This window comes from Somniosus microcephalus, chromosome 5, assembly GCF_052327205.1.
Source record: "Somniosus microcephalus isolate GS21.2 chromosome 5, FLI_Smic_1.0, whole genome shotgun sequence".
Classification (NCBI taxonomy): Eukaryota; Metazoa; Chordata; class Chondrichthyes; order Squaliformes; family Somniosidae; genus Somniosus; species Somniosus microcephalus.
In genome coordinates, this window is record NC_140991.1 from 18,520,348 (window position 1) to 18,543,894 (window position 23,547).

The 23,547-nt window shown below is 46.6% G+C and overlaps 1 protein-coding gene across 2 annotated transcripts in view; it reads left to right on the forward strand.

Moving 5' to 3' along the window:
* dlec1 (DLEC1 cilia and flagella associated protein) overlaps nt 1-23,547 on the forward strand; it is a 180,703-nt gene that overhangs the window by 33,963 nt on the left and 123,193 nt on the right. For both annotated transcript variants that reach the window (XM_085987395.1, XM_085987396.1), the window contains exons 8-14: nt 1,239-1,323; nt 7,637-7,724; nt 14,088-14,261; nt 16,025-16,161; nt 18,477-18,569; nt 19,893-19,983; nt 22,151-22,313. In XM_085987395.1, the coding sequence (XP_085843521.1) occupies nt 1,239-1,323; nt 7,637-7,724; nt 14,088-14,261; nt 16,025-16,161; nt 18,477-18,569; nt 19,893-19,983; nt 22,151-22,313 (831 nt within the window). The remainder of the gene's footprint in view (nt 1-1,238; nt 1,324-7,636; nt 7,725-14,087; nt 14,262-16,024; nt 16,162-18,476; nt 18,570-19,892; nt 19,984-22,150; nt 22,314-23,547) is intronic.

Sequence of the window (23,547 nt, forward strand, 5' to 3'; positions counted from 1 at the left end):
CCTTAAGCATGATTTTTAATGATAATAATTATCTATAAGTAATGACTGCATGGGAACCATTCCTTTCTGAAAGGCCAAGTCCAACAGGTGTATTCCGGAGAACGAGGTTGATTCCAGAGATGAAGGGGGTTGTCTTATGAAGAAAGGTTGAGCAGGTTGGGCCTATACTCATTGGAGTTTAGAAGAATGAGAGGGGATCTTATTGAAACATATAATAAGATTCTGAAGGGGCTTGACAGGGTCGATGCAGAGAGGATGTTTCCCCTCGTGGGGGAATCTAGAACTAGGGGGCATAATTTCAGAATAAGGGGCACCCATTTAAATTGGAAATGAGGAGGAATTTCTTCTCTGAGGGTCGTGAATCTTTGGAATTCTCTTCCCCAGAGAGCTGTGGAGGCTGGGTCATTGAATATACAGGAAACTCTCTGGTATCCAGCACCGACGGGACCGGGATGGTGCCGGTTGATTAAAAATTCCGGATGACGGAGAGGGTTATCTACCGAGGCTATTTTTAACAAACAAAGAGTCAGACTCCTGTTATTGAGGTGTTCGGACTTCCGACAGCGCCAAGAAGCCGAGTAGTGGCAGTTTGGAAAATTACCCCCATTGACTAACTCGGCCACCGCGGGAGACTCGGACTCGGACTCGGCAACATTTCTGGTTATTGAGGTGTTTTTGGAGTATGAATTTTGCCGGTTAATAGAGAATTCCGGATATTTAGGTGCCGTTTAAACGAGAGTTTCCTGTATTTAAGGTGGAGATTGACAGATTTTTGAAAGGTAAGGGAATCAAAGGGTTATGGGGAGCGGGCAGGGAAGTGGAGTTGAGGCCAAGATCAGATCAGCCATGATCTTATTGAATGGCGGAGCAGGCTCGAGGGGCCGAATGGCCGACTCCTGCTCCTACCTCTTGTGTTCTAACAATGCAGGACACCACCAAGTTTGGAAGGAGTAGCAGAGCAGATCATAGAAATCAAAAACGTTACGGTGATGCCAAGATTGGGCTTTTAAAGTGCTGAAGATTATAGGAGGGTGGCAGGACGAGGGGAAGCTAAGGAGTGCCGCAGCTGTGAGTTCTTGAGAAAGGATGAGCTAGATCAGCAGGACTAGATTTTAATAAACTGAAAATGATGAGAGGCAGAAGATTTCTCAATAGCAAAAATAACAAATTATAGGGGGTCAAAATCTAGATGGTTTTTGGGTGGCTGATGTATAATATTGTTCCTTTTTGTGGTGCAGTGACCCCAATGAACCGATTCCCGTTTTTCTGGCAAATCCACCAATTGTCCTCTTTACGGATTACAAAGTAGGACAAGTGTATGAGGTAAGTCCAGATGGTGTCAGTAATTTCAAAGGGGTGTGAAAATGCTTACATTAAATATTGACTTTTTCCTCCCCCCCCCCCACCCATATCGAAACAGAGATCCATCCTGTTTCAAACGATGAGATTTGAACATCGGAGTCGATTTTTCTGATCCTCAAGACTGGTGATATAGGGAGTGATAATAGGCGCTGGGGGGAGAGGAACTGAAAAATCAGCCTGAGATCCAGAGGGCCAGATCTGTCCCACTTTACACCAAGAGCTATATTTCCAGCCGAGCGGCCGTAGCGTTACTTAAATAAGGAGCCATAGTGTTATTTAAATATTACAGAAGGCATTGAAATGAAGCTGAGTTCCATGTTCCATCTGCCCAGGTTGAGATTGAGCTGGGTGCTCCCTTTATCAATGAGTGATGAAGCTATCAAAGGGGCTTGAGGCTTTTATGCAACGTTTTTGTTTCTTAGTTTTGTAGTATAGATTTTGTTACTAATTTTTTGTTGTCAGTTTAATGAAAACATTTTTCATCAATTTTTTTATTGGAGATTTTTTTTTCTTTCTCCTAACATTACTTAATGTTTATGTAAAGCCTAAAGTTGGCCTCCTAATTCACGAGAGAGCAGTCTATAATTAAGATATTTACAAGATAGCAGCAGCACAGGAAAGCGGCGAAGAAAAAAGGAACATGAAAAGGAGCTTTTACAACAGAAACTTTTATTAGGGGGCTTGGGTAGCGCCACAGCATCTAAGTGAAGAGTCCTTGCCGGTCAGCAGGGCAAGTTAAAATTAGTGGCAGGTGTTAATTTTGAAGCGTCCCATTTGCAGTATTTCGTGGTTGCAGTACGGGATGAGAGAAGGCATGCTAGGGAGACTAGCAGGCATCAGATGCGGACTGCCTGCACTGGCACCAACTGTATCTGTAGCCTCTGGCACAACTGCCCAACAATGGGGTTAAGATATGGATCAGCCATGATCTAGTTGAATTGTGGAACAGGCTCGAGGGGCTGAATGGCCTACTCCTATTCCTATGTTTCTATGACTGTGCTGGTAATGGTTCTGTTGTTGCCTCTAGACCCATCTTTTGTTTCTTTACTTGTCCCATTACCACCAATGTCCCCTTTAAGCGGCCGCGCAGCGTTCGGCAACTCCCGCGCAGCCGGCTCACCGGCTTTTAAATAGGAAAAACAGCGCATGCGCAGTATTTTGAATGGCCCATGCAGCCCCTTAAAGGGGCCGTGCACCCCCAAAGAAATTAAAGGGAATATTGACTACCGCCCCCTTTTCCCTTGCGCCAACATCCCTTTTGTTATTTGGTCACTCCTGCCTTCCACCCTATCACAGACCTTCCCTTTTGTTCTTTTCTCCACCCCCTCCCCCTCCCGCCTTCCCTGCCTCTGTACTTGCTTAAAACCTGTTACATCTCTAACTTCTTCTAGTTCTGACGCCAGGTCATCGACCTGAAACGTTAACTCTGTTTCTCTCACCACAGATGCTGCCGGGACCTGCTGAGTACTTCCATCATTTTCTGTTTCTATTACTGTAAAGTACTGAAATAACAACAGAAAATGCTGGAAATACTCAGCAGGCCAGGGCAGCATCCGTGGAGAGAGAAACAGAGTTAACGTTTCAGGTCGATGACTCTTCGTCAGAACTGGAAAAAGCTGGAAATGTAACAGATTTTATTACATTGTTCTAATGAAGCTCAACGTAAGCTCGAGGAACAGCACCTCATCTTTCGATTAGGCACTTTACAGCCTGCCGGACTCAACGTAGAGTTCAACAATTTCAGATAATAATCCCTGCCCCCATTTTTCATGCAGTATGATTTTGCCATTCCCATGTGCAACATTTTCACAGCATGTTCTTTCAATTCCTTTCTCCCCCCCCCCCCCCCGCCACTCCCCCGTCTCTGCACCTGCCTGTTACATTTCCAGCTTTTTCCAGTTCTGATGAAGGGTCCCAGACCTGAAACGTTAACTCTGTTTCTCTCTCCACGGATGCTGCCTGGCCTGCTGAGTATTTCCAGCATTTTCTGTTGTTATTTCAGATTTCCAGCATCCGCAGTATTTTGCTATTATAATACTGTAAAGTACTGGCTCTGCGGGCTCCGGATCAGCACAGGGCCAGTTGTAAATCTGTGTCATCTGCTGCAAGGATGCCCGCAGCCAGCTTGCGCCACAGGGACAGTCAAAGTCACCTCCTCCCTGACCTTGTTTTCTTTGCCACCTCCTGCCAGACACTCTGCACTGCTCTGCTTAGGGGAATGTGTCCTGGAGTGCCAGCTAGGGCTGTCTTTCTCACCAGAGCCTCATGAAGCGGCACCTTGACTTCACCAGCCTCCGAACAGGACTTCAAGTGCTGTGCCTCTCATTTGCCCACAGGCTCCGATTTTACCAGCTACCTTTTTATTATTGCAAATCGACCACTGTCGGCCATGGCTCAGTGGGTAGCACTCTCGCCTCTTGAGTTTGAAAGTGGTGGGTTCAAGCCGCCACTCTAGAAACTTGAGCACAAAATCTAAGCTGACGCTCGCAGCGCAGTACTGAGGGAGTGCTGCGCTGTCGGAGGTGCGGTCTTTTGGATGAGACGTAAAACCAAGGCACTGTCACAGATGGACGTAAAAGCTCCCATGGCACTATTTCGAAGAAGAGCAGGGGAGTTCTCCCCAGTGTCCTGGCCAATAAGTATCCCTCAACTAACTCCTAGAAACAGATTCTCTGGTCATTATCATATTGCTGTTTGTGGGACTTTGCTGTGCACAAATTGGCTTCCGCATTTCCTACAGTACAGGAAACTTTCGATTAACAGGCCCCTAAATAACCGGAACGCTCTATCCACTGGCAAAATTCAGGAGTCGGTTCAGGTAACTTTTATTACTTTTTTTACTCCATTTGTTGCTGTGCAAGGGTGTAGCTGACGCTGTTGCTAAGCTAGAGATGCTTGCAACTTGTGGCCATTGTTCTGAAGCTGTTGCTAAGCAACAGGGTTTGTTGCTTTGAGCTCCGTATCTTTCACTATAGCGTTTGGTTATCCGGAATTGTTGATGAACCGGCACCAGGTCGGTCCCGTCCGTGCTGGATACCAGAAAGTTTCCTGTACAACATTGGCTGTACTTCATTGGCTGTTAAGCACTTTGGGACGTCCTGAGGTCCTGAGCCTTGGTGAGACCACACCTTGAGTATTGTGTGCAGTTTTGGTCACCTTACCTGAGGAAGGATGTTCTTGCCATGGAGGGAGTTCAGCGAAGATTCACCAGGCTGATACCTGGGATGGCAGGAATGATGTATGAGGAGAGATTGTGTCGATTGGGCTTATACTCACTGGAGTTTAGAAGATTGAGAGGGGATCTCATTGAAACCTATAAAATTCTGTCAGGTCTGGACAGACTAGATGCAGAAAGGATGTTTCTGATGGCCGGGGAGTCCAGAACCAGGGGTCATAGTCTAAGGATAAGGGGTAGGCCATTTAGGACTGAGATGAGGAGGAATTTCTTCACCCAGAGAGTGGTGAACCTGTGGAATTCTCTGCCACAGAAGGCGGTGGAGGCCAATTCATTAAATATATTCAAGAAAGAGTTGGATATGTTTCTTGAGGCTAAAGGGATCAAGGGATATGGGGAGAAGGCAGGGACAGGGTACTGAATTTGGATGATCAGCCATGATCGCATTGAATGGTGGAGCAGGCTCGAGGGGCCGAATGGCCTACTCCTGCTCCTATCTTCTATGTTTCTATGAAAGGCGCAAGTCATTCTTTTTCTAAGTCTTGTAAAAGCTGAAATACGCATTTAAAATATTTAGAGCCTTTGTAAAAGCCATAAAAAAGTGCCCCCTCTGTGGCCAGCTGCCTTTAAGTGTGGTGACATCCTCATTGGCCCTTTAATGACAGCTCACCTGTACATTTTTTTAATGTTTTATTTTTTTTAATAAATGCATTACTGCCAGTGGACACAGGAATTTTAGATAAGAATATTAAGCATTCTTACACTGCCATCTCATAATATAATTTCAAAAGGGAGAAGATTTGTATGGGAGATCCATCCCTCCCATATATTGGAGTTCAGGTAAAGTACAGGTACTTCTTACAAGAAAATGTGGCGCAAAATCAGACCACTCGGCTCGTCAAGCTGACTCATTTCAACTGACTGTAAGTTATTTATTCCCTGAGGGAGATTCAAAACCACAGCTAAATCTTTAAAGGTGCTTTTGTGAAACTTTTGCCCAGGCTCCCCATGGTAATGGAGGCAAAAGAAATTCAGGGCGTCAGTCTAGCATTGCACGTTATGATTCAGTCCTGCTCAGTTGCATTCCACAAATGACAAAGTAGTCAAAGTATTTTGGTAGGATATTTGAGCATCTTTGACCTTCTAACCTTCAGTACTGTTCCTTTTTCCAATTGTCTTTTCTTGCCAAATCACCCCTCTGCCCTCTCCTCCCGAAGCCATTGACTCTTTGCTGGAGTTTTGCCCATGGTGCCAGACAGCCGTCTGGGTTCTCACCCAGTGTTTGGCAGTGAGTGCAGGCAGTCTGATTGACTGCAGATAATATCACCGCCAAGCTGGTCCTGTCGCAACTCGATATCCGCATGCTCGGAAGCCTTCTGCTGCATTCCCAGCTATGACCTGGGAACTGGCTTTAAGTTAGTAAGATAGCAAAGGGCAGTAAGCACCGTAAAGAATTTAAAGCTGGTTCCTGGGTTGTGGACTGGAATGTGACTATAGGACTGGGAAAGCACTTTTCTAAAACTCCTGGGCGAGGGGCGGAATTCACAAAGGCTCCTTCATTCACTCTCCACAAAAGTGCTGCTAGACCCCACCCCTCCAATATTATACATCAAAAGCCCCCCCCTCCCATTCTCCAACGCCCTCCACCCCTCATTCCTCCATACCCCAAGACCCTTCTCTCTAATCGTCCCCAAACTTCTCACTTCCTCCCTGAATCATGCAACTGTCCTTTACTGTTCCCAAGTCCCGTTACTGGCCCCTTATTAATCATCCCAGACCTCAGCACTCCTCTAAATGTAGGCCCATGCCTTCCTAAATGGCCATTCCTTCCAAACCCCACAGTCCCTCTCCTAGTGCACCCAGACCCCCGATGAATCAGGGATAAATAACTTACAGTCAGTTGCGATAGAAAACTGATGACACAGGTAAAGAAACACATATGATGGTCAACGAATTACAATTTCCACACAACTGTGGACATAACCAAACACTCCGAACCCAAAAACACCACTGACACTCTCCGAATCCTTTGTAATAAAAATGCTATTCACTTATGCAATCAACAACAATAACTTGTATTTATATAGCGCCTTTGACGTAGTAAAACGTCCCAGGATGCATCACAGGAGCCTTATAAAACAAAAATTGAGAGCAAGCCACATAAGAAGATATTAGGGCAGATGGAGGTAGGTTTTAAGGAGCATCTTAAAGGAGGAAACAGAGCTAGAGAGGCAGAGAGGTTTAGGGAGGGAATTCCAGAGCTTAGGGCCTTGGCAGCTGAAGGCACAGCCACCAATGGTGGAGCGATTATAATAGGGGCTGCTCAAGAGGCCAGAATTAGATTGCAGAATCTGGGAGGGTTGTGGGGCTGGAGGAGATTACAGAGACCACCATGAGTAATCTTGATAATATATAGTATGTGATCACCATATCCAACGCCCAGTCATAAACTTGATGAAATAAAAACGGACAATGCTGGAAGTACTCAACAGATCAGGCAGCATCAGTAGAGAGAGAGAGACAAAATTGACGACCTTTCATCAGAAACTTGGTGGTTCCACTTGTGTTGCAATTGGAACTTCTGTACATTCACCACACCCAGGCTCTCGCAGCACAACACCTGCATACCCTGTTGGGAATGCCTAGCAAACCTTGAAACCATAGCGTCGAACAGCCCACTGTGCGCAACTCCATGGCCAGACTGCAGATGGATACAATTCGGCCGCAGATTTTAAATCACTGCCAATCTGCGGAGAAACTACCCCAGCAATGGAAAGTACCCTTGAACTGACATCGGATAGTGCCTGCTTACAGCAATTGCCAACTTAAAGAGGCACACACATTACATATTAGTACACATTAATAGCAGAGTAATATGTTGTGCGTTACATTGTATGATGCTCCTGTCCTTATAAAACAGTGTATAATATCATAAGCAATGTCATGGGGAGATTCACCAGTACGATACAAGTGTACTGTTGGCAGAAAAATGCAAATCTACGCTACTGATAAATCTTTGATTTTTTTCTTTACTCTCTCTCTCTCATTCTCATTTTAGTTAAGCAAATCATCTTGTTACGTTCCCTCATCTTTTTCCAGACAAATGTTGAGCTGCGGAATCTGACTTCCAGCAGCCGCCATCTCAGAATCATCCCACCGAGCACCTCATTCTTTTCCATCGGACTGGGTAAGCAGACCCTTTCGTTTCATTTTTTGGTGACTGTCAAAATGTATACAGTCAGATCTAAGTATATTAGAATTATGAACATCTTGCGCAACCCCGATTTTCTTTGCTCCACCATCGGTGGCCGTGTCTTCAGCTGCCAAGGCCCTAAGCTCTGGAATTCCCTCCCTAAACCTCTCCACCTCTCTACCTCTCTCTCCTCCTTTAAGACGCTGCTTAAAACTAACTCTTTAACCAAGCTTTTAGTCACCTGTCTTATTATCTCCTTATGTGACTCGGTGTCAAATTTTGTTTGATAATGTTCCTGTGAAGCGCTTTGGGACGTTTTACTACATTAAAGGCGCTAAATAAATGCAACTTGTTGTATATTAGGAATTTCATGAATCTGTGCTGCTGGAGGGAGCCTCCACTGGCAAAGCATATGGGAAATGCAGGCTCTCGTTGGTTTATATACCAATACTTATAGCTGTGTCTATATATAATCTCACATGGTGTTGCTGATAGGAGCTGGAGTTGGAGTTGGAGGATATGCTATTTATATGGTGTTCAATGTGTTATTGTCGACATATTTATGGTGACTAAATATGTCAAATTATGTTCTGTGGACGCAACAGAGTGTGACAGGAAAGTGTTACAGGAAGTAAGTGTGACACTGAGAGGAAGTGTGTTCCATACTATGTGGCTTGATTCTGAATATTCTCCGGGCATTTGGGGATGGGTAATCAATGCAGTCTTGCCAGTGTCATCGCACCCCAAGAACAAATAATAAAGAAAAGTATTAACTTTTCAAGTGCTTGAGCAAGCTGCGAGCCTGTTTTCACTTCAGTAAGCTTTTCGTTTTTTCAGCTTACCTTTCACATCAATACAGTAGGCACAATGAAATTCACCACACAGGACTGTACACTTAAAGTGGTCATACTATACAAATGTAAATAGTATTAACTCTTTAAGTGCCTGAACAGACTGCACGCGTGTTTTTACATTGTTCCCCTTAAGCAGGGTTTTAATGTTTTTTAATTAAGTCAGGCGCTTTTGGCAGGACCTGGACAACATCCAGGCTTAGGATGACAAATGGCAGGGTAACATCTGTGCTACTTAAGTGCCGAGGCAATGACCATCTCCGACAAGAGAAAGCCTAACCACCTCTCCCTGACCTTCAATAGCACCACCATCGCTGAGCCCCCCAGCCCGGGGTAAGGGAGGCCTATTTCCTTGTGGGGTCGGGAGGAGCACTCCTGCTCCTCCTGGCCTACAAGCAAGTCAAACAAAAGATCAAAACTAAGTTACAATCCTGGGTCCCTTCTGACCCCAGATCCAGTTTGGCTTAAAATTGCAGTTGGGCTCCGATGACGATCAGCATATTTAAAGAAGGCCCCCACTCTCTTCCTGATGGGTGACCTGCTTGCCTGCTCAAAAGAGCAGGTTAAAATTGTAACCTGCTGGAAAAAGGCAGGATCAGCGGGGGTATATATCACTATGGCCATTTTAACTGCCCTCCTACCTGGTTTCCACTGGGTGGGCAGCGTTACTATCGGCCTTTAGTGTCAACTTTGCCGTTATAAATTCCTATGTCCACCTATCCACTGGGTGGCTTTGTGCTCAGTCTGTGAAAATCTTCACAACCCCACTCGTTAAAAAAAATGACAGCCGATCCTGCCTTTTTCCAGCAGGTTACAATTTTAACCTGCTCTTTTAAGCAGGCAAGCAGGTCACCCATCAGGAAGAGAGTGGGGTCCTTCTTTAAATATGCTGATCGTCATCTTGTTTTTTCTTTTATCCTGGGTCAGGTTTTGTTTTAAATTTTGCCTTGCACCATCATTCCTCTTGTCACTCAATCACTCCTGCCCCCCACCCTGTCACAGACCTCTCCCTTTTGTTCTTTCCCTGACCCCTTCTCCCCTGGCTTTGCACTTGCTTAAAAGCTGTTCATCTGTAATATCTTCCCAGCTCTGATGGAAGGTCATTGACGTGAAGCGTTAACTCTGTTTCTCTCTCCACAGATGCTGCCTGACCTGCTGAGCATTTACAGCATTTTCTGTTTTTATTTCAGATTTCCAGCAGCCACAGTATTTTGATTTTGTTATAATTAGTTCTGTTTTACTGAGGTATAATACTCCTGTGTACATATTATAATGTTCTGTTTTACTGAGGTATAATACTCCTGTGTACATATTATAATGTTCTGTTTTACTGAGGTATAACTGCTGTATATTGTAGCGGTTCGTGTAGATCGCCACTAAATAAGAGAGTTTGACTTCGACGAACTATTAACAAGTTGTTTATTTACAGGAACAGACTAATTACATCAGGTAAGATGGCAGGTAAGATGGCTGACTGTAGGAGCACCGTGGTATAGGTCTTGTCCCAGCGGGGACGCCACGAGGACTGAGTTAGCAGTCCTGTGGGGAGCGTGATGACGTCATCGCGTTTGTGTTGTGACATCATCACGTTGTTTGCGTTTCCCGCGCTTAGGGCGTCACGTGATGTGCATCGTTGCGTCGCTGGCCGTTGAGGCTGAGGTTGCGAGGCCAGACTGTGCCGGTGCTTGCCACGGGAGCGGAAGATCGCGTCGCTCCCGTCGGCTGGCCGTTGAGGCCGAAGTCGCGAGGCCGGGCTGTGCTGGCGGCCGTCCTAGAAGGCTGAGTCGGGCCGGCGGCCGCCGCACGCACGTCACGTCATACGTGACGTGACGTCAACACGTTAGGGTGCATCTTAAAGGGGCAACGGCCCCAACAGGTAAGTTAAAGGGGCAACAGCCCCAAAAGGTAAGTTAAAGGGAATTATGTGTCTTTATGTAAGGTACAACCGGTGGTACCGCCACAATATATTAAATAACAAGCTCTGGTTTACAGAGGCACGGGACTGCTACGTATATTATAGCACATTCTGTTTTGCAGAGTTCTACCATGCCCCCCTGAATCTTATATGTAACAGAGGATGTAGATAAATGTATCCCTGTGCTAGACCTCTGTAAAGGTATTGTCATATAAAACATGCTCAGTTACACATTCCGATCATTATCCTTCAAAATACGCAGGAATGTAAAGATGTAAAACGAGAACACAATGTACGAGGCATATCAGATGCTAAATATTTCTCTGCTGATATGCTGAGACTTGCCGTTCACTAGCCACAGAGGCTGCTATTTATTGTAAACATAATAATGATAGGTGCCTGGGTATCTGCCAGGTGCGGAATAGATGCCAGAGATACTTTTACGTTCATCTTTCTCCCTGAATGCTTTAAAACCTGACTCCACGTAACCAAGTTCCACGTACAGGTGGTAGTCTGATTTGAAAGAAGTAAGGAAGGATGTTTGAGACTGGGGACAGGGATCCTTATACGACAGGGGAGTTCATTCTTAGAACCTGTTCTGTACATTATGCAGTTTGATAAGATCTCTGGCATTATGGTAGGGTCTGTATGTCGTATTTTAGTGCTGGCGTTTAGAGCCCGACACTCACATACTTGCCGGCTGACGTCACTGCATGGCAGGAACAAGTGGCTGACTTCTCCACTCCCTAGCCCAAAGGCAGGTTTGTCTCACTCAGCACAGGCCAGGGATCAAACCTGGGACCATGGCTGACCATACACTCTCTAAGTTCCTATGTGGCAGATGCCTTGGGGTTGCATTCGAACTTGATGGACAAATAGAGTTATTTTGCCAGAGCTTTCTGTGTAAGATCTGAAACCTGCTTAAACCAAATAGATGTGTATCGCTGCGAGTCATTAAGCCATACCACTAAAACCATAGTCAATATCTTCCACAGGAACCCCGGTCCCTGCACTTCCTCCCTGTTCACTCAGAATCTGGAAGGGGTTGTTGAATGGGGATGGCTTGTAAAGAACCATTATGTTCAACTCTTGAATGCACTGGGTGGTGGGAGCAGATTCAGTAGTAACTTTCAAAAGGGAATTGGACGTATACTTGAAAAGGAGAAATTTGCAGGGCTGTGGGGAAAGAGCAGGGGGCAGTGGGACTAATTGGATAGCTCTTTCAAAGAGCTGGCTCAGGCACGATGGGCCGAATGGACTCCTCCTGTGTTGTATGATTCTGATTCTATCCATGGTGCAGCAGCACTCTGTGCTTGACGTCACCCTACGCTGCTTCTTGGGATCAGCAGCCTGGATTTCTTTGCTATTCATTCTCGGGGATATCGGCACTGTCAGCAAGGCCGGCATTGATTGCCCATCCCTAGTTGCCCCGAGAAGGTGGTGGTGAGCCGCCTTCTTGAACCGCTGCAGCTTTGATACAGCGGAGCCAGAATTCATTGCTGCATCACAGAATATGTAGTGTCAATTTAACCGCAAGTGCATATGAAACAGAAACAGCCAAAAATTCTTGAGGTCTTAGAAACAACTCGAAGAGGGCCTCTAGAGTATGTGACCCTATGCAACCACATGGAAAGCACAGGCCCGAGGCCAGCCCTGCCTGGGACCATACCCGTGTGTGTGGTTCAGCAGCACACCAAGTGGCACATTTACCACTGAGCAAAAAGGGGAGCCATATCTTGTTGTTTTGACAATTGCATCTTAAACTTAATGAAGGTTAAACTGCTGAGCTAACAGCCTTATGTCCCATATAAACCTGGATGAGCTGAGATATCCACAGGGATATGTAGTACTGCTTGAACCATGAAGTCACTCAGTAAATTTTCAAATTGCACATTCCCTCTGTGGAGCCTTGCCTGCCAGCATCTTATACATCCCACGTTTAAATCAGGCAATCGCTTAAATCGGCCAAAAAATGTTAACCATTATCAGCTCCCCCCCCACCCTCCCTCCCTGAGATCGCTGCACTCCTCCAATTCTGGTCACTTGTGCATCCTCGATTTTAATCGCTCCACCATTGATGACCGTGTCATCAGCTGCCTAGGCCCAAAACTCTGGGAATTCCCTCCCTAAACTGCTCCGCCTCTCTACCTCTCTCTCCTCCTTTAAGATGCTCCTTAAAACCTACATCTTTGACCAAGCTTTTGGCCGTCTGCCCTAATATCTCCTTATGTGGCTCGGTGGTAAATTTTGTTTGGTAACGCTCCTGTGAAGCCTTGGGACGTTTTACTATGTTAAAGGCGCTGTATAAATGCAAGTTGTTGTTGTTTACATTAAAGTCAATTTCAGAGTTGTCACTTACAGTGTGTTAAGCATATACTTAGTAGTTTGCACCTCATTAAGGTGTCCATAAGTAAATAACACCTCGTTACGGTCCAATTACTTTTTGTATTTTATGTGTTTAATCCCCTCTAAATGGTGTAGGGTTACAGATTACACGAACCACTGACTAATAACTTATTCAATAGTGATCTACTGCATTCCAGTTCAATAGTGAAGTGCTGTAATAGTGCTACCCCTTTAAACCATCCAAAGCGCGTAGCGGAGAAATCACGTTAGCACCAATGCGGCCTCTATCAGCGGTGGGGCCTGTTTTGGGTAATCGCATGCAGTCTGTGATTTTCTGTCCACTAAAGGGTCCAGTAGTGGCCACCGTGGCCAGTTGTGAATGCAATACGTGGGCTGGAAGCATGAGAATTGAACATGGAAGCTGCTGGATTGCTGAGAAAACCCAACTTGGTTCACTAACATCCTTCAGGAAAGGAAAGCTGCCACCCCATCTGGTCTGGCCGACACGTGACTCCAGTCACGCACTATATGGTTCACTCTCAAAGCCTTCTGAAATGGCTAGCAAGCCACGTAGTTGTAAAAAACAATCGCTAGCAGAAGGTCCACCACCACCATCATGAAGGGTTTTGATAGAGAAACAGTTTCCCCTGGCAGGAGGGTCGGTAACCAGAGGACGCAGATTTAAAATAATTGGCAAAAAAGCCGGGGTAGGGGGTGGAGATGAGAATTTTTTTACTCAGCGAGTTGTTATGATCTGGCATTCACTGCCTGAAAGGGTGATGGAAGCAGATTCAATAGCAACTTTCAAAAGGGAATTGGATAAACACTTAAAAAGAGAAAAAATTGCAGGGCTATGGAAAAAGAGCAGGGGAGTGGGACTAAATTGGACAGCTCCTTCAGAACGCCAGCGCAGACACGATGGGCCGAATGGCCTCCTTCAGTGCTGTATGATTCTATCTTAAGGCGACCAGGGATGAGCAATAAATACAGCCTTGCCAGCATTGTCGACACCCTGAAAACAAATTTAAAAAAGAATAATGAGTAAATTTGCATGACTATGGGGTAGGAGTGGGACTAATTGGATAGCTTTCAAAGAGCCGGTGCAGGCACGATGGGCTGAATGGCCTCCTTCTGTGCTGTATGATTCTATGATTCTATAAATTAACTTTTCCCTTGTGACTATAAATGCTGTTGAAGCACCATTTTCATTGCTTTGCGCATTTCTAACTCTGTTTCACCCAACAGGCAAATTTCCAGGAGAGGGTGGAATCGTCGCACCAGGGATGAGCTGCCAGTACACGGTCCGATTTGCTCCCGATTCGCCGGCTGAATACGAGGATTTCCTAATAGTAGAGACACAGACGCCATATCCACTTGTGGTCCCTATTGAAGCCAGAAGATCTCCTCCTATACTAAGCTGTGCGCAATTTATTTTTTCCTGAGGGGAGTGGGGTGGGGGAAATGTGGGGCATTTCAATATCAACAAAAGCCAAAGAATTTTGGGGGTGAATTTGACGGAAAACCGCGGAAAAATTGCATAAAGGCCGTTACAGCAGATGAGCGGGAGAACCTCCGTGGAAATTCCCCTCCTTTCTTTCACAAGCAAGACAGCTTGTTGTTGTTTTAATTTATTTTAGTCCCTTCCTCTTTCTTGTCTCTCCCATGCCAACCACAACCAAGAGGGCGGGCAGGCTCATTGCTCCTAGTCCTTCTTCCAGTAAGTTGTTGCATTATCCAGGGTCTTACCATAGTGGAATGTCTCAAAGTTCCTTGACACAGTGTATTTGTTTTGAAGTGTGGTGTCTGCTATTATATAGCTAAACTTGACAACCATTCTACGCAGGCAATGCCCCATAAATAGCAATGGGATGAATGGCCAATTAATGTTGGCCAAGACACTGGGAATGCTTTTGTTCAGTGTCATGGAATTGCATAGTTTGAATAATGCCCACTTGAACTGAGGTTTAACGCCTCATCTGAAGTCTGACAATGCAGCACTCCCTCAGTACTGCACTGGAGTGTCAACCCAGATCATGTGCTCAGTCTTGGTATAGAGTTCTCAAGTTCACAACCTTCTGACCCTGTGCTACCAATTGAGCCAAGCTGCACTAGTATTGGTCATAATTTGTCTGCGAGTAGGGTGCATGCGATTGGCCTCTGGAATTATGCCCTGTCCGGTTCTCCCTCCTTCCCTATGGGGTCTCATCTAGCGTTTGCTTGGCTCCACTCCGCAGTGGAATGCCTGAGGTGGTTGTTACTTTCAGGTAAAATCAACAGGACCAAATTTGCCTGGTATGTTTTCAGAAGTGATTCTTTGTCTTAATGGCAGCATTCCTGCCTCTGAGCTAGAGGGCGAAGGGTTCGAGCCCCACTCCAGACAGCCGCGGCAAGTGGAGACTAGAATATGGTCTCCGGGTGGAGACTAGAATATGGTCTCCGGGTGGAGACTAGAATATGGTCTCCGGGATGACATCCAGCGGGGTACTTGACTTTGGGCTAGGCTCAGTGGTAGTATTCCCGTCTCTGCATCAGAAGGGTTGGGTTCGAGCCCCACTCCAGACAGCAGACACTGGAGCCCCGGCTCTGAATATTGGATTGACTTCCAGCGGGAATACTTTCGTTCGACGGTTGTGGGTGGCCGACCCTCATCATACAGGGTTTAGCCTTGGTTAAAGCCTACCTAGCAGAAGGTACCCCGAAGGTAAAAACCATTGGAAAGGCAACAAGGAACGATCAGCTACTCTTCCCTAGTAAGTGGCTCTAGAATCTCGTGTGTGCCCTAGGGCAGAACACAATGAACGGACGGATGTTTTGCATGTTAAATTTTGTGTCAAACTAGCTTTCTTTAATGATGACTTGACTTACCCGAGTAGCATTACAGACATAGCATTCATTGTGTCTGTCTTCCAGTATTACATCTACTCTAATCTACCTACAAAACAGTCACTGATTTTCAAAATAGTTCATTGTATGTGAAGCACTTTGGGAAGTTTCTAAGAGACATGGTAAGACATGATATAAGCACAAGCAAAAAAGAGGAACCTGTATTTAGTGCAATCAAGAAACACCCTCTCAAATAAGCACCAGAAGTCATAAACATTGAAACACTCCTGAGAATGTTGACATTCTGTTGTATAATGAATGTAAAGAATAAATTTCTGTTTCCTGTCTGTGACCCGCAGTACCTGGTACTTTAGACTGTGGATACTGCTTGGTGGGTGGAGTGAAGATTACAGAATTCCTGTGCAAGAATGATGGGTACAACTCCGGCTGTTTCTGTGTGATGCCAAAGAAAATGTGGCCGACTACGAACTTCAGGGTGAGAATTCTGTACGGTTTTAGTGAACCAGGAGCTGGGAATCGCAGGATGAGGGCGTAGGAAGTTGGGCACTCCTTGCTGTGCTTTGCTTCACAAATAATCTATAGGAATCCTGCCCTGTTTAAAGGAAACCTCCAGCAAAAACAGGTGACTAAAACTCATAGTACTCTGCAGACTTGGGTAGAAGAGTTTGCCTTTGATTTTAATTGAGGAACTCACCTAGTGATCTACTGGGTAAAGGCATTGCCCAGCGTAATACTGATCTCTACAGATTAGAAGGTCACAAGTTCAATTTCCTAGTTTTCAGTATAACACCCCAGTGTCTGGAACAACTGAAAAGGGCCCTATTAAAGCTGCTTCTCTCACACATTTGGAATCATAAGCTCAATGTGCAGGGAATCACGGGCACAGACTGCTATCCCATCACTTTGTGCAGCAGCATCAAATCATAGAATAGTACAGCACAAAAGGAGGCCATTCAGCCCATCGAGTCAGTGCCGGCTCTTTCGAAGAGCAATCCATTTAGTCCCACTCCCCTGCTCTTTCCCCATATCCCTACAATGTTTTCTCCTTCTAGTATTTATCCAATTCCCTTTTGAAGGCTGCTATTGAATCTGTTTCCGCCACCCTATCAGGCAGTGCCTTCCAAATCCTAACCACTCGTTGCGTAAACAAGTTTTCCCTCATAAGGCCAATCACCTTAAATCTCTGCCCTCTGGCTATCGACCCTTCAGCATCTTGGAATGTGGCTTGAGTGGCTCGTGAGAAAGACAAAAACTGTATTGCATGACACCACACTACAATACATTGAGCAAGTTTTGAACACCACTTCCCAGCAAGTAGTTTAAAGAGCCAAATCGCGTTGAGATTGTCGACAAATCATTTGGGAGAATCGCCTCAAGTGTGGGAATGTTTTGGGTTTTTACTTTTTTTCTCCATCGTGAGGGCTGAACCTTTTTTTAATGGAAGAGAAATTATGGCCTGTGTGCCCATGACTTGTGAGCGTGGCTCCACGCTGGGAGCACGGGATTGCGCAGTGGAAGCCGGCCCTATTGCTCCCGCATCTGACCCTGTCTAACCGTTCGGGGCGCTCTGTTAAGTGCTGTGCCTATTGCGTTAAGTGATTCCTTTTCCTCTACCACATAATCAACCCCTTTTAACTTGTAAGTATCTAGACAGACGACTGCATTTTTATTCTGGACCTGATTCACAAATTGGAGGTTTAGACTCTGAACCAACCAATCAGTTTGCCAGATTTTGACGCACCTACAAACGTGCAGAGGTTGTGAGCTGTAGAAACACTCTTGTGGACGTTACTGGCACAAATTAGTTACTGGAGGGACTGGGTGGTGCCATGAGTCACCACACAGTCCTTTCACCTCAGGCGCCTGAGGTTGAACTCAGCTCAGAAATTCTCTCCTCTAATCATGAAGGTTTTGATAGAGTAAAAAGGGAGAAACTGTTTCCACCGGCAGAGGGGGTGGTAACCAGAGGACACAGATTTACGGTAACTAGCAAAAGAACCAGAAGGGGAGATGAGGAGAATTTTTTTTACGCAGCGAGTTGAAAAGCACTGCCTTAAATGGTGGTGGAAGCAGATTCAATAGTAACTTTCAAAAGGAAATTGGATAAATACTTGAAGGGGAGAAAATGTGCGGGGCTATGGGGAAAGAGCGGGGGGGGGGGGAGTGGGTCTAATTGGACAGCTCTTTCAGCGAGCCGGCACAGGCACAGTGGGCCGAATGGCCTCCTTCTGTGCTGTAAGTTTCTATGATAATCTGACTGTAAGAGTTCTTGCTTAAATGATTTTGGAAATGTTTTCAATCAACCCAGCCTGAAGTGGGCACGAGCCCACAGCACGAAGTTAGCAACTTCACTCCGAATGGTGGCTGGTGTGGGAAATGGAAATACCCTTCTGGCCCAGTAGGGGAATGCTCTTTCTGACAATGATTTTTACAGACTTTAATGGGACAGAACAAAAGGAGCTTTACTCATTCTTTATACCATCCCATACCCGTTTTTGAGCTGTGACTGCGTAATACGGGGGAGTGCTTCTTGCTGCCACTGGGTTTGTAGGAACAGGAGTAGGCCATTTAGCCCCTTGAGCCTGTTCTGCAATGGTTCAGCAACGAGCAATAAGTCACAGAATTGATGGAACTACATGTTGCTTGGATTCAGTTGCACGCTCGACTAGTGGAACAGAATTATGGTCACCAACTGCGTTTACGAAAATTAAAAATATTATTGCTTGATAGAAGCTTAGCCCTGCACGTACTCAGGATTTGACCAGTCTTTTTTCCTTTTTTACTCTATAGAGTGTGGCAGCTGCTGGTTTTCTGGACGTATCTCCGTTTGCAATCAGGCCTGCCGTGTTTGAGCTGCACCCAGGCCAGGCCCTGATCCTGGAGGTCTGTGAACAAAATCTCTCTCACCTTGAGCTCTGGCCTATACATAGAAACATAGAAGATAGGAGCAGGAGTAGGCCATTCGGCCCTTCGAGCCTGCTCTGCCATTCAACAAGATCATGGCTGATCATCCAAACCCTAGCACCCGGTCCCTACACCGACAGCCATCCCACCCAAGCCCTATCCCAGTAACCCCGTAAACCCCACATATTTAATCCCCCCTAACACTAAGGGCCAATTTTTATCATGGCCAATCAACCTAACCCGCACATCTTTAGACTGTGGGAGGAAACCGGAGCACCCGGAGAAAACCCACGCAAACACGGGGAGAATGTGCAAACTCCACACAGACAGTCACCCGAGGCCGGATTTGAACCCGGGTCCCTGGCGCTGTGAGGCAACAGTGCTAACCACTATGCCACCGTGCTGCCCTACGGTGAAGCAGATTCATTTAAGCTGGGCGGTGAACATTTTAAATATGAAAGGGTTCGGGAAAGAGCAGAGAAAGGGACTAAAGTAGATAGCTGCAGTGTGTTGCTAGCACCAGCAAAGACACAATGGGCCGAAGCGAGCTTGTTAACGATCAGGTTGGCTCAGTTGGTAGTACTCGACCCATGCCAACGCTCTCCTGGCCACCCTCTCACACCTTTCACCCTCCATAAACTTGAGCTCACCCAAAACTCTGCTGCCAGCACCCTAACTCGCACAAAGTCCCGTTCACCCTTCACCCCTGTGCTCGTTGACCTACATTGGCTGGCAACGCCTCAATTTTAAAATTCCCATCCTTGTGTTCAAATCACTCTATTGCCTCGCCCCCTCCCTATCTCTGTAACCTCCTCCTGCCCTACAACCCTCCAAGATCTCTGCGCTCCTCCAATTTTGGTTACTCGCGCATCCCCAATTTTCATCGCTCCACCATTGCCTTCAGGCCCTAAGCTCTGGAATTTCCTCCCTAAACCCATCCGCCTCTCTGCCTCTCTCTCTCTATTAAAGTTGCTCCTTAGAACATACCTCTTTGACCAAGCTTTTGGTCACCTGTCCTGCTTTCTCCACGTGGCCTGGTGTCAAAATTTGTTTGATAATAGCTCCTGTGACACGCCTTGGGATGTTTTACTACGTTGAAGGTGCTATATAAATGCAAGTTGTTGTATGACTGAGACTGTACCATGTAACTCAGTCTACAGCAGTTACTGTACCACATTTCCACGCTGTATTAATATTGGCTTGTGTGTCTTACAATTCAATAATTTGGTATTTTATCTGTTACAGCAGGACCACAAAAATACATTTTGATAAAATGATGTATGTACATTTCTAAATTCGTAGGTTGCCTTCCTTCCATCTGCTTTAGAAACCTTCTCCCAAACTGTTACCATGGTGTGTGACAACTGCCACGTGAAAGACTTTGTATTAACAGGTAACAAGCTGAAGATCTATCAGAGTTTGTGATCACTAATATTTCCTGCATTTATGTCTGTCTACAACATCCACCTGCCACACATACCAATCAATATCTTGAAATGGTGGGATTGGTACCAGTGAATACGGTGGTACCATTTTTTTTAAATGTTGTCGGTGTTGTCGTTTGGTGTCAGTGGGGCCATTTAGTGTCAACATTGCCTGTGCGTTAGGTTGTGAAAGATCTGTGGAAGGAGCGGGTTAGATTATACACGGGGAGAGCGGGATAGATTGTATACGGGGAGAAAGTGGGTTAGATTGTACACGGGGGGAGCGGGTTAGATTGTACACGGGGAGAGCGGGTTAGATTGTACACAGGGAGAGCGGGTTAGATTGTACACGGGGAGAGCGAGTTAGATTGTACACGGGGGGAGCGGGTTAGATTGTACACGGGGAGAGCGGGATAGATTGTACACGGGGAGAGCGGGTTAGATTGTACACGGGGAGAGCGGGTTAGATTGTACACGGGGAGAGCGGGTTAGATTGTACACGGGGAGAGCGGGTTAGATTGTACACGGGGAGAGCGGGTTAGATTGTACACGGGGAGAGCGGGTTAGATTGTACACGGGGAGAGCGGGTTAGATTGTACACGGGGAGAGCGGGTTAGATTGTACACGGGGAGAGCGGGTTAGATTGTACACGGGGAGAGCGGGTTAGATTGTACACGGGGAGAGCGGGTTAGATTGTACACGGGGAGAGAGCGGGTTAGATTGTACACGGGGAGAGAGCGGGTTAGATTGTACACGGGGAGAGAGCGGGTTAGATTGTACACGGGGAGAGAGCGGGTTAGATTGTACACGGGGAGAGCGGGTTAGATTGTACACGGGGAGAGAGGGTTAGATTGTACACGGGGAGAGAGCGGGTTAGATTGTACACGGAGAGAGCGGGTTAGATTGTACACGGGGAGAGCGGGTTAGATTGTACACGGGGAGAGCGGGTTAGATTGTACACGGGGAGAGCGGGTTAGATTGTACACGGAGAGAGCGGGTTAGATTGTACACGGGGAGAGCGTGTTCGATTGTACACGGGGAGAGCGGGTTAGATTGTACACGGGGAGAGCGGGTTAGATTGTACACGGGGAGAGCGGGTTAGATTGTACACGGGGAGAGCGGGTTAGATTGTACACGGGGAGAGCGGGTTAGATTGTACACGGGGAGAGAGCGGGTTAGATTGTACACGGGGAGAGAGCGGGTTAGATTGTACACGGGGAGAGCGGGTTAGATTGTACACGGGGAGAGCGGGTTAGATTGTACACGGGGAGAGCGGGTTAGATTGTACACGGGGAGAGCGGGTTAGATTGTACACGGGGAGAGCGGGTTAGATTGTACACGGGGAGAGCGAGTTAGATTGTACACGGGGGGAGCGAGTTAGATTGTACACGGGGGGAGCGGGTTAGATTGTACACGGGGAGAGCGGGATAGATTGTACACGGGGAGAGCGGGTTAGATTGTACACGGGGAGAGCGGGTTAGATTGTACACGGGGAGAGCGGGTTAGATTGTACACGGGGAGAGCGGGTTAGATTGTACACGGGGAGAGCGGGTTAGATTGTACACGGGGAGAGCGGGTTAGATTGTACACGGGGAGAGCGGGTTAGATTGTACACGGGGAGAGCGGGTTAGATTGTACACGGGGAGAGCGGGTTAGATTGTACACGGGGAGAGCGGGTTAGATTGTACACGGGGAGAGCGGGTTAGATTGTACACGGGGAGAGCGGGTTAGATTGTACACGGGGAGAGCGGGTTAGATTGTACACGGGGAGAGCGGGTTAGATTGTACGCGGTCTGTGGAAGATTGGGTCGATTGTACGTTTTAATGGAAAAAGTTGATTAATTCTTCTTCGTACAGAGAGTAGTCAGTACTTGGAATGGACCTATGGAACCAAATCCTTGCATGACGTAGCAACCTCAGGAGAGTAGGGAGAAAATAACTGGGAGTCTTAACCTGCAGCTGAGGCAGACTGTTCATCCGCAACCTTTGCAATCGGATTGATGTACCATTTTGTTGAGAAGTTGGTCGAGGCCAAAATTGGAAGTGAATAGCTTGCCTCGGTCAATTGTCACGCAACAGCAGATATTATAAAAACACATACACAACTTTCCTGTTTATTTTGCTCTGTTATCCCAGGCACTGGCCAGCAGGTTGCTTTGGAATTCATGTCGATCTCTGGGGGAGAGAGCACAACTGCCCCAGGAGAATGCAGAGATATAACAGCGGAACACTTTGTGCGCTTTGATGCCACCAACCCATGTGTGTATTCTCAAAAGCTGCTCATCCTCCACAACGCCACGTAAGGACAATGGTCTCTGGTTTCCTAACTTCTCAATGAGAAAACGATTAAAAGTTGGGCGCTAGGCCCCTGTGTTACCAGCGGCTTCATGTCTGAAGCAACAAAGTGCTGTTGAGAGTGTTGTCCTTGGCATATTGGCCCGGAATTCCTGGAATTATTCCGTGGAAATTCGCTCGTAAACTGACGTTTGTGCTGCTTCCGAGGTACTTAAAAAAATTAGTTCCTGGGATGTGGGCGTCGCTGGCAAGGCCAGCATTTATTGCCCACCCTTAATTGCCATCGAGAAGGTTAAGGTGAGCCGCCTTCTTGAACCGCTGCAGTCTGTGTGGTGAAGGCACTCCCACAGTGCTGTTAGGGAGGGAGTTCCAGGATTTTGACCCAGCGACGATGAAGGATCGGCGATATACTTCTAAGCCAGAATGGTGTGTGACCTGGAGGGGAATTTGGAGGTGGTGGTGTTCCCATCCGGCTGCTGCCCGTGTCCTTCTAGGTGGAAGAGGTCGCGGGTTTGGGAGGTGCTGCCAAAGAAGCTTTGGCGAGTTGCTGCAGTGCATCTTATAGATGGTACACACTGCAGCCACGGTGCGCCGAAACCTTCTGTACGTTCATTTACAGAGCTCCGCAGCCATGCAAGAGACCAGCTCACGCAATTTTCCTGGATAATGCGTGGCCTAGATTTACCCCCAAGAATTCACCCGATCCTGGAGTAACTGAGATTCCTGGAGCTTGATAGCAATTTTCTTTGTGATTTAAAAAAAAATTCTGACTGAGTCCTGCACTTTACTTAAACCACTTAAGTGCTGTCTGTCTCAGTGCACCCGATATGCTCAGAAGGACTAAACAGCTGGAACGGCCTTCCCAATGGGCACACCCCTTTAACACATAATAATGGGAGAGCACGAGGAGCAACAGAGGCAAGAGGCTCTGAGAGAGAGCTGGTCTTTTGCATGGCGGCGGAGCTGGGTAAATGAGAGGCTGAAGGTCTTGGTGGACGTACCTCGATTGAGTATCTAGCAATGTTTCGGCGTAACGTCAGTGTATTACACGCAAATTTCCTCGGAAAAATTCCATGCCAGAAGACAGCAGCCTGATAGATTTACTCCTATTGGTGGCATTGCATTTGTGCTTGCATTCGTGGCTATTGCATTCTGGTGTCGGCAAATAAAGTTGGCAGAAAATTTGGGCGTGTGTTCCCATTGGCAAGATTGGCTGAGGAACCGGCGTAAACTTTGGT